Raw genomic sequence first — 9,304 nt, forward strand, 5'->3', positions numbered from 1 at the left:
TAGCCAAGTTGGCAGCACTGTTGGTACATACATATCCGTGGTTGTGTTATTTTTGCGTGGAATTTGTACGCTCCGTGTGGACAGTGATAGAAAATTCATTGATCAAAACAAATCGGCATTGTTGCGGTTTCGATTCGCCTGGAATACGTCCCCCGAAGTGCAACAACATCACGGCACGGGGCGAAAAGGAGAAGGTCTAGTTCAACGACAGAAATCCGGTAGTTCCCACAGAATGAAGAGCAATTTGGACCAAGGCGGATATGCTCCTCCGGGCTATGCGCCAGGATACCCACCCCCAAATGCTCCACCCGCCGAGGGCTTCGGATACCCACCTCCTCCTCAAAGCGCCCCATACGCCCCTCCACATCCCGGAAGTCAACAGCCGCCGCCGCCCATGAATTACGTGAGTCCCCGAAAATTATCTCATTTTTACTGTTTCGGTATTTTTCAGCAAGGGGTGGAGGTGCCTTGAGGGTGGAGGCGTTGCCTGTAGACACGCCAACCATGACGTCATCTGCAGCAGTTGGCTCTCGTCTATTTATATTCCTTAATCACAAAATAAACACTGCACATTGGCTCCAATAATCCCCAAACAAACACACAACAAATGCTTTCATACATTTTGCTATCAAACTTTAAAGAAAAGCAGCTCGATAAGAGTATTCTTTAAGGGGTAAATAGCTTAGATATTACTTTAGAAAATATAAACACAATGAACTACTTCAATATTTTGAAAATAAGAGGAAACACAAGACGATAAGATGGATTACTCATGAGAATGAATATGATTCTCTATGAATCATTTAAAAATATAATATGAAATATATTTATAAAGCCTGAGCCGAGATGGAGAGGTTTTTTTTGAAAAATATTTACTTATTTAGCCTTCCATAAGTGTGGTTTTTCTCTAAAGTTAGTTCAGAGTCTAAACCGAAAAGTCATCAATTAAAAGTTAAGTCAGTATACCCCAAAAACCATTCCATTATTAGAGTATCTGCTGCAACGTGTATTTCTGGTTCCTTTCGAATAATAATTAATTAATTAATTGTTTCTAATCTTAAATCTTTGGTGAAGCAAATGTAATTAGTAGAGATAAGTAGCTATTCTGACCCTGCACGTCAGGGAATCGAATGCCAAAACGCAACGCCCCTAAATCCAACACTTCTCATCCAACTCCCGATCGTTTCAGGGCTTTGTGCCAGGCCAGCAGCCGTCCGGATACGGTCCAGTTCCCCAGATGCCACCATACGGAGAGGCCGCTCCTTTCGGAGCTGGTCAGCCGCCCTACGTGGGCGGAGGAGGGCCGCCACCCCAGGCATTCGGAGGCTATCCACCCGGGCCAGCAGGACCGCCGCAGCCATACGGAGGGTATCCGCCGGTTCAGCCAGGAGGACATCCGCAGCAGCCCATCATCTCCCAGCCGGGAATGGGACCAGGAATGGGTGGTCCGGGCATGGCGCCAGGAATGGGACCTGGGGGTCCGGCAGGTGAGAGTTAATAAGTAACCTATAGAGCCAGAATCTTAAAGAAACCATTATCTCCTAAGAACCTTTCCAGTTATGCCCCAAATGTAAGGTAATACGCTTAAACGCATTATCAAAAGTCAATATTTTCATGTTAACATGATGACGTTCAGAATCCGAAGATGAAAACAAAAGTCCATCTTTGTTTTCCAGCCGTGTCATTGCCCTGAATTTGAGATAATGTCCAATGCCTCCAGATCTCTTGGGGAGTGCATCCAACGAACCCATTGTACCAGTTAGAGGTGCTAACAAAGAACACCCTCTGGAAGTGCAAACATTTGCCTAGCCGGCTTAGAGGTTGATGTTTTCGAGGTTTTTAGGCCTCCGCGTCAGTTATCGCAGTTTCTTGTCTCTGTTTACACGTGCCTCCAGTCCGCCCGTCCGTCCGTCCGTCGGATCTAAAGAGATCCGAAATCTGACATCCCCCGTCAGGTCTCTGGCGCTTATCGGAAAGCCGCCCGTCTGCCTTAATTGAACCAATAAAATAATACAAAGCGGCATTTAAAACACGTCCGTCGCTGCCATCACCGTCGGCGATGATTTTTCCCCGTCAACGGGCAGCGATGCTTCAGTTAGTTAGTCTCAGTGCCGCCGAGCAGTCGGTCGTGTCAGTCCAGAAAGCAAAAGAAAATGTCCAACGAAGCGGCCGCAAGTGGCGTCTCGGGTTGCATCTCCACACTGGATCTCAGTGGGGGAAACTGCGGCGAGGGGGAGTCGTCTAGGAGCACTGGCGTCAAGGGCGGCTCCAAGGTGCTGCGCTTCATCTGGCACTCACTGTACAGCCAGTACAGTAGTCTCTGCTCGAGGTCGCAGACTCTGAGGCAGTTGGTCTGCCGGGAGGCCAACAAACCGCTGCCCAAGAAGCTGCGTCACTCGATGCGACTGAACAAGTCGGCCAAGAGAAAGGGCTACGAGTTCTACATTAGCGACGAGGACAAGAGGTGAGAGAAGGGCCCAGAAATGGGGCTAGCCATATGGAAATTTGAGATTAAGTGGCTGGGCTGGGGTTTGGTTCACAATTGAGACAGTATAGTCTCCTGAAAGATGTCCCCAGTTATGTAAAATGAAATCAAGGTTACTCGACGTTGTGAAATTATAGATATAGTCTTCCAAAGTCGGCTATAAAAGCTTATCTTCCTCGGACAGATTAGATACAATATATAGCATAATGCCTTGTGGATGAAATTCCCGAGATGGTCGGGCAACATCATGGCATTGCCTCCAATTAGAGATGCCCAGTAATTGTAAAGGCGACATTGACCAATTGACACACTGGACGCGAGATGCCCTTTGTGCGCATTAATTCAATTACACGCCCAGATTACTCCAAGATTTAGTTTGAGGTTGCAGAACTTTAACTAACGATGTCTTTAAACTTTGTTTCCTTAGGAGACTGGATGAGTATACCTTCCGGAATTCCGAATTGTCCGCGCGGATTGGAATACCTTACGACTATCGACCAGCTTTTGGTTAAGCAGAAGGTCGAACTGCTCGAGGCCTTCACCGGCTTCGAGACCAACAACAAGTTCTCGATCAAGAACGCCCTGGGCCAGAAGGTCTACTACGCGGTGGAGGACAACGACTGCTGTACAAGGAACTGTTGCGGACCGGCCCGTCCCTTTGACATGAAGGTGTTCGACAACTTTCAGAATGAGGTGATCCACATGCACCGGCCTCTGGCCTGCTCCTCCTGTCTGTTTCCATGCTGCCTGCAAAGCATCGAGGTCTCGGCGCCACCCGGCAATGTCATCGGTACCATTGAACAGGAGTGGTCCATTTGCTCGCCCTCGTTCCGGATACTCAACCATATTGGCGACACTGTCTTGCGCATCGAAGGTCCCTTCTGTACCTTCTCTCTTTGCGGCGACGTGGAGTTTAACGTGAGTGGAACAAATCAGTTGTTTATTAGACTTGATTCTTAAATGATCCCCATCCAGGTGGTCTCCCTAACTGGCGAGAAGGTGGGAAAGATCTCGAAACAGTGGTCTGGATTGGCACGAGAGATCTTCACGGATGCAGACTTCTTTGGCATTAGTTTTCCGCTGGATCTGGATGTCCGCATGAAGGCGGTTCTCTTGGGAGCCACATTCCTGATCGTAAGTACCATTTTGTTTTAACTTTTATAAATTAGATATTTATCTAACAATTGTATCTCTTTTAAACCCACAGGACGCCATGTTCTTTGAGAAATCAGGAAACCAAGAAACAGATAGACCCGGCATGTTGTAATATAGCCCTGACTAGAGCTGCGATGTGGGAACATTCTATCATTTTAAAAACGTATTGCTTGCAATCTTTGTACATCAGTCGGTAAAAGCTGTAATTGACATTTAATCCCTGTGAACTATCGCGTACTAGTCTTCAAAACCAAAAGCTTGTTGATCGTTATGAAGTTGAAAGCCAACTACAAAACAAAACTACTTAAACTCAGGCGTCCTTCGACAGGACATCGCCAGTACAATTATAGCTTAGACATTTAAGTTTACGAGCATTTTTTGCTATCTCTCCAACACAAACTCTTCAACGACGAATCTGCTTCCTTCATGAATTTACATTGTGGCAGAAAATATTAACAAATGAAACTGGTACTTCTGAACGCTATTTGAGTGTCTTACATGTTTGTATATTTATAAATCCCATTTTATGGATAAGCTGAAAGGAAACATTTATATAAATACTTTATTGTTGTACCCAGATATATGTGAAATACTTTGGTATTATTTCGATAGTTGAATAAATCTCTGAAACACTTTATTTAAAATCAAAATAAATCATTTGATTTTCCTATCAGTATGGCCTTAGAAATAAGAAAAAATTATATTTTTTTCGGTCTGTTCTCTTCGTTGTGTTCGTAATGACACTCCAAAAATGTATAAAATTAAAAAAATAATAATGAGGAGTAATGGATTGCTTGAGAGAGTTGGATAAGGTCGTGGTTAGCAGGCTCCTCATCTTCCTGGACTACTTCAGCAATACCAACACAAAATATGCCATATGCGATGGCAGTGACAGGCAACTGTTGCTCGCCGTCCAGGACAACAGCTTCGCCAGCCTGTTCCTTCCGAATGCATTTGTGACGTTTCTGGTTATGAACACCGATATCCGTCAGGTATTGCAACTGGACCGACCCAGGAAACTGTTTAAAGTGTCTAGAATGAACGTTTATGCTCCATCGACTAGATACATTGGCTCGATCCGGAACAAGTCCTTCTCATTGTTAAGGCAGAGTTATCGAGTCTTGGACGCTAGAAAGAAGTTGGTGTATAAGATCAGAGGCCCCATATTCCCAGGAACTACGAGAATCCCCTACAATATCTATAATGGCAAGGGCGTGAGAGTGGGGACCATCACCAGAAAGCTCCGCAAATTTCCACGAGAACTCGTATTCGAAGGCGACATTTTTGTGGTGACTTTTCCCAAGGACATGTCGGTCACCGACAAGTCCCTTTTAGTGGGTGTCACTTTCTACTTAGTAAGACCTATGTATGTATACCTCTAAATAAAACCTTTTTAATATTTTTATTTCTTTTAGGAAGCTATGTATCCCCACTTGCTGGAGGACAAATTAAGGATAAATTATTAAACTGATGGGTTGACTTGGTGGTTCATGTTGTAATATTTAAATAGAATATACTTTATTTCTTGATTTGATTCATATTAATTATTGGAGCCCTGGTTTTTCAAAGATATAGCTTATCACTCGGAAAAGGGGGGCTTTTTAAAGCGGACCGGTCACACCGGTCCCACTAGCAGTTGTCGAGTAAATATTTTTCTCCTCTAGCAGGTGTTGTTTTTGCCGGTACGTGAGCTTTTTTAAACTTACTTATTTAAAATATATGTAAATGTTTCTATAGTTTATGAGAACGATTTTTTAAATTTATAACACATTTTTATATGTAAGTATTCAAAAATGTTCAAAAAAGATAGTTCTCTATCTGAAAAATGACGTCATTAGTGTTTCATTAAATATAACATTTCTGTTTTGTTTATTGGCATTGAATTATGTAGTATATAGCATTTTATTCAATATTTTATTGAATGTTCTTTCGTTCTTTTTTAAAGTGCTAGTTTTTAATACTTAAATACTTAATAAATTGTCAAATCTTTGATAGCTTTGCGATAAGGGCGTATCTCAAAGCGGAAATTCTTGTTGATTGAACTTAATTGCCTCTTTAATTTTGGCCACAACTTTTCGAATATTCGACATCCTTCTTATGTATTCTTTAATTAAGTTTGATGAAATATACATATTCTCTATTTTTATTTATTTTTCAGCAATAATTAGCCTTGAAAATGGAAATTTTTGCCAATTTGGAGTCGGTCATAGTGAAGCAAAAGAAATCCAGCAGCATCTTTAATGCAAATCGAAAATATGAAGTCTACCATCCCAATGGCCAGCAGATTCTTCTCGCCTCCCAGGACAATGACTTCATGGATCGGAATTTTCTACCGGAACACCACATGACAATAAACGTTACCACTCCCGAAAAGAAAGTTATAATGCATGTTGCCCGGCCCGAGCAAGTTTTCTGTGAATCGAAGCCACAAGTTGATGTCTTTGGGCCAGGAGGCAAATTTCTGGCCAAGATCAAGCTGAAGGGCAAAGTTTTTACGGCCAGTTTCAAAGTCGTCGACGACAAAAAGAATCTTATGTTTAAAATCAGTGAAAATGGGGCTTTGCAGCCTGAGTACATAGTATGTTTTTTGTTTACAAATATTGGCATTTTACTAAATTTATCTTTTTCCACAGGTCACCGATCCTAGGGGACAGGAATTTGGTAGAATCGGAAAGAAGTTTGCTGGAGTTCTACAGGAAATGTTCACATCCGCTGACAATTTCCAAGTCACATTTTCCAGGACTGCGAATGTGGAAACTAAGGCGATTATCCTTGGTGCAACACTTCTGATTGTGAGTTTTGTATTTTAAATATTAAAAAAGGAGTCTATAATCTACTTTTTAATCTTTTAGGATGCCGTTTGCCATGAATAATATCAGGGAGTCTTTAAAAAAAAAATATGTTACTAAATGGTACATAAACTGTTCTTTACCAGATGCCACATTCTACAAAGTAAGTTCCTTTCTTTATTAAAATTTATTTAACGTATTAATGTTTTATATTTTCTTTCAGGATTTTATTTACAACGAAAAACTAATAATAAGAACCAGAACCTACCTCATTGTTAAATATTTTTTAAATATATTTTGTATTTGTTTTAAGCTTAAGCTGATTTGAACTGTTAGCATAAAAATAAGGTCACTTACTATTGTTAATTTTTTAAGAACCCCTCTTGAGTCTCGATAACAAGAAAACGTCTTAATTTAGGCGAATATCCGACTGGAAGTGGAAACCGGCTACATGACCGGTTTATTTCGATTAAAAATAAACTCAAATTAACGCACTGCACGCGCAACAAGTTTGTTTTGAAGTTCAGTTCTCAAAATGCAGGCGATGCGTCTGCTGCGTTTTATCTTTAGGCTCGAAAAGTGTCTAACTACTTTTCTACTAATCATGTGTATCTGTGGAATATTCGCAAAGGATCTGCAGGAATGTGAGAACCTGGGAAATGCCAGTTACCTGTGCCGTGAAATCGAGAGCTTTGAACAACTGAGCCGGTATGTGGGAAAAAATTGGCGGAGTGTGAAAATCGTCAATGAACAGACGGGCCTCGATAATGAGTTCGAGGCGAAGCTTCCAGCTCTTTCGGGGCTCATACGTTTGGATTTGTCCAAATCCGGAGGAGTTACCTTCAATGGTAATGGTCTCCAGGACTTTACGGAGCTCCAGGAGCTGAATCTCACCAGCTGCCAGTTGGAGGAGCTGCAGGAGCAGCATTTTCCAATTGGCTCTAAGATAGTGAACCTGGACGTGAGCTTCAATGACATTCAGCTGATAACTGGCCAGAAGATGAGTCGCCTGGCTAGCTTGGTGTATGGAAACTTCTCCAACAACCTGATTGCCGAAATAGAGCCAAACTCGTTCAGGGATATGAAGAATCTGCGTTTCCTAGACTTTACCACAAATGAACAGGAGAACATAACTCTGGGCGAGAATGCCAACCTGCAGTATCTGTCCATTAGTAACAACAATGTGAGAGATGTAAGTTTGATCTTAAAGGGATTTTTTAGTAGAATACCTTCCAGAATTACTCTAAACTCCATAGTTCCATTGGTGCCGACTGCGTGGATTACCCAAGCTGGAGGAACTGCATCTGCACAGCAATTGGCTGGAAAACCTGGACATTGGGATCTTCTATCATCTACCCAAGTTGCAGGTTTTGAATGTCTCCAACAATAATTTGTACGAGATCAACCGGCCTCTTTTCATGGGCCCCAAGGACCCCATGCCCCTGGAGCTACTCGACTACAGTTCGAATAATGTGAAAGTACTGGAAGATTCGGTTTTCTGCCGGCTGGGTAACCTGAAGACCCTTAATCTCTGGCTCAATCTGATCAACAAGATCCATCCTCGGGCTTTTGTGGGTCTAACTAGCTTGCAATCTCTGCAACTTCAGGGAAACAAAATTTCCATCCTTCCAGATGACGTTTTTGCCAATCTGACTTCCTTGGAAAGAATAGATTTGAGCAGAAATAATATTAAAAAGTTAGGCGCTCGGGTATTTGGGGACACTCTCCTGCGGCACTTCACCATGTTGGACTTGAGTAATAATAATATCATGGATCTACATCCTTTGGCCCTCTCCTCACTGCCATTTCTAATGGAACTGCGACTGAAAAGAAACCGTTTGGTCAGTCTCGATATTCGACTCTTCGCTCCCATGCGGCGTCTGCAGTTCCTGACCCTCGGTGAGAATCGCCTGGAGGAGATCGAGGACGATGTCATAGACACATTGGACCGCCTCACTCATCTTGAGATTAATAACAATCGCCTGACATATCTGCCGGACCTGAAAAATTCATCCTATCTCCCGAAACTTCAACACATCAGCGTCGAGGGAAATCCCTGGCAGTGTTTGTGTCTGGACGAGATTACCGCCTGGCTGGATAGACGCCAGGTGGCCTATGCCCGTCCCAGTAGTGCCTACTTTAGTGGCCGGAAACCCCTCTGCATTGTCACACCTTTGGAAAATTGCATTCGTGTTCTGGAAGAAGTTCGGTCTCATGCAATTGTCGAGAGCTACGAGAAGATTTAGTTTCAATTTATTTTATTTATTATTTTATAGTTTATTTCATATTATTTATTGAGTACTTTCTTATTCATTTTAAGAAAATACATGCAAGTCCCTTCGAAACCACCGAAGGACATAACCCCCTGTTTGTGTCCCCATCCTGCTGATTCAAAACTTATTTTATCCTGCGAGTTAAAGAGTAATAAATCAATATCCACTAAACGCTGGACTGCAGTTTCTGTTGTGGCTTTCGACTCGCTTGGGTGACTGACGGGATGTCCACCCCAGGAATTTGGAGCGGATCCTTGGAGGAGCCTCCGTAAATCACAGACAATTGGATGACCATGAGGGCAAAACTTTTGCTAGCCAAAGTATTTGGCCAACTGTCGTAAAACAATAAAACGGAAGAGGGTGCCGCCGGAGCGGGATGATCCAAACTGAAAACCGAAGTAGAGATTTTCAAATACTTAACACCACTTAAGCGAACAGTTGGACAATGACAATGACGGAGGATTGGGAATTCCAGATGGCACGGGGACGGTGATTGTTAAGCGTAATTTAGCGCAAGAATTTTTATTAAAATTTTCAATTTGTTTGCAGCTAAACTTTTGTTCCCAGGACCAGCCATAGTGACTTGATCAATTGACGGAATG

At 42.6% G+C, this 9,304-nt stretch overlaps 4 protein-coding genes across 7 annotated transcripts; all 4 read left to right on the plus strand.

Annotated features, from left to right (window-relative positions):
* On the plus strand, positions 1-5,169 carry LOC6506473 (phospholipid scramblase 1). 2 transcript variants are annotated; one of them, XM_032454010.2, is made up of 6 exons: positions 1-403; positions 1,190-1,487; positions 2,913-3,403; positions 3,461-3,619; positions 3,693-4,995; positions 5,056-5,169. In XM_032454010.2, the coding sequence occupies exons 1-5, from the start codon at positions 233-235 to the stop codon at positions 3,750-3,752; spliced, it is 1,179 nt and encodes a 392-aa protein (XP_032309901.1). In that variant the 5' UTR covers positions 1-232; the 3' UTR covers positions 3,753-4,995; positions 5,056-5,169. The 2 variants fall into 2 exon arrangements, with proteins under 2 accessions (XP_032309901.1, XP_032309902.1); XM_032454011.2 differs by lacking the exons at positions 1-403; positions 1,190-1,487 and adding an exon at positions 2,326-2,464.
* LOC6506474 lies at positions 4,426-5,106 on the plus strand. Its single transcript, XM_001957765.3, has 2 exons — positions 4,426-4,995; positions 5,056-5,106. The coding sequence occupies exons 1-2, from the start codon at positions 4,426-4,428 to the stop codon at positions 5,104-5,106; spliced, it is 621 nt and encodes a 206-aa protein (XP_001957801.1).
* Positions 5,170-5,222: 53 nt separating the features above from the next.
* LOC6506475 (leucine-rich repeat-containing protein 15) lies at positions 5,223-8,874 on the plus strand. 3 transcript variants are annotated; one of them, XM_044714414.1, is made up of 7 exons: positions 5,280-5,322; positions 5,378-5,419; positions 5,799-6,218; positions 6,274-6,432; positions 6,493-6,592; positions 6,653-7,621; positions 7,686-8,874. In XM_044714414.1, exons 6-7 carry the CDS (start codon positions 6,965-6,967, stop codon positions 8,673-8,675), a joined length of 1,647 nt encoding a protein of 548 aa, XP_044570349.1. In that variant the 5' UTR covers positions 5,280-5,322; positions 5,378-5,419; positions 5,799-6,218; positions 6,274-6,432; positions 6,493-6,592; positions 6,653-6,964; the 3' UTR covers positions 8,676-8,874. The 3 variants fall into 3 exon arrangements, with proteins under 3 accessions (XP_044570348.1, XP_044570350.1, XP_044570349.1); XM_044714413.1 differs by lacking the exon at positions 5,378-5,419 and having other exon boundaries at positions 5,223-5,322; XM_044714415.1 differs by lacking the exon at positions 5,378-5,419 and having other exon boundaries at positions 5,271-5,322; positions 5,809-6,218.
* On the plus strand, positions 5,817-6,513 carry LOC116654457 (phospholipid scramblase 2). The gene is made up of 3 exons (XM_032454953.1): positions 5,817-6,218; positions 6,274-6,432; positions 6,493-6,513. The coding sequence occupies exons 1-3, from the start codon at positions 5,817-5,819 to the stop codon at positions 6,511-6,513; spliced, it is 582 nt and encodes a 193-aa protein (XP_032310844.1).
* Positions 8,875-9,304: the final 430 nt, after the last annotated feature.

Source organism: Drosophila ananassae, chromosome 2R (assembly GCF_017639315.1).
Source record: "Drosophila ananassae strain 14024-0371.13 chromosome 2R, ASM1763931v2, whole genome shotgun sequence".
NCBI classification, from domain to species: Eukaryota; Metazoa; Arthropoda; class Insecta; order Diptera; family Drosophilidae; genus Drosophila; species Drosophila ananassae.

Excerpts from the sequence above, each read along its gene's own strand:
- LOC6506475 (XM_044714413.1), top strand. The coding sequence starts at position 6,965 with ATGCAGGCGATGCGTCTGCTGCGTTTTATCTTTAGGCTCGAAAAGTGT. Across the intron at positions 7,622-7,685 it reads GTAACAACAATGTGAGAGAT|TTCCATTGGTGCCGACTGCG; the intron begins GTAAGTTTGATC and ends TAAACTCCATAG.
- LOC116654457 (XM_032454953.1), top strand. The coding sequence starts at position 5,817 with ATGGAAATTTTTGCCAATTTGGAGTCGGTCATAGTGAAGCAAAAGAAA. Across the intron at positions 6,219-6,273 it reads CTTTGCAGCCTGAGTACATA|GTCACCGATCCTAGGGGACA; the intron begins GTATGTTTTTTG and ends CTTTTTCCACAG. Across the intron at positions 6,433-6,492 it reads TTGGTGCAACACTTCTGATT|GATGCCGTTTGCCATGAATA; the intron begins GTGAGTTTTGTA and ends TTAATCTTTTAG.
- LOC6506474 (XM_001957765.3), top strand. The coding sequence starts at position 4,426 with ATGGATTGCTTGAGAGAGTTGGATAAGGTCGTGGTTAGCAGGCTCCTC. Across the intron at positions 4,996-5,055 it reads TGGGTGTCACTTTCTACTTA|GAAGCTATGTATCCCCACTT; the intron begins GTAAGACCTATG and ends TATTTCTTTTAG.
- LOC6506473 (XM_032454010.2), top strand. The coding sequence starts at position 233 with ATGAAGAGCAATTTGGACCAAGGCGGATATGCTCCTCCGGGCTATGCG. Across the intron at positions 1,488-2,912 it reads GGGACCTGGGGGTCCGGCAG|GAGACTGGATGAGTATACCT; the intron begins GTGAGAGTTAAT and ends TTGTTTCCTTAG. Across the intron at positions 3,404-3,460 it reads GCGGCGACGTGGAGTTTAAC|GTGGTCTCCCTAACTGGCGA; the intron begins GTGAGTGGAACA and ends ATCCCCATCCAG.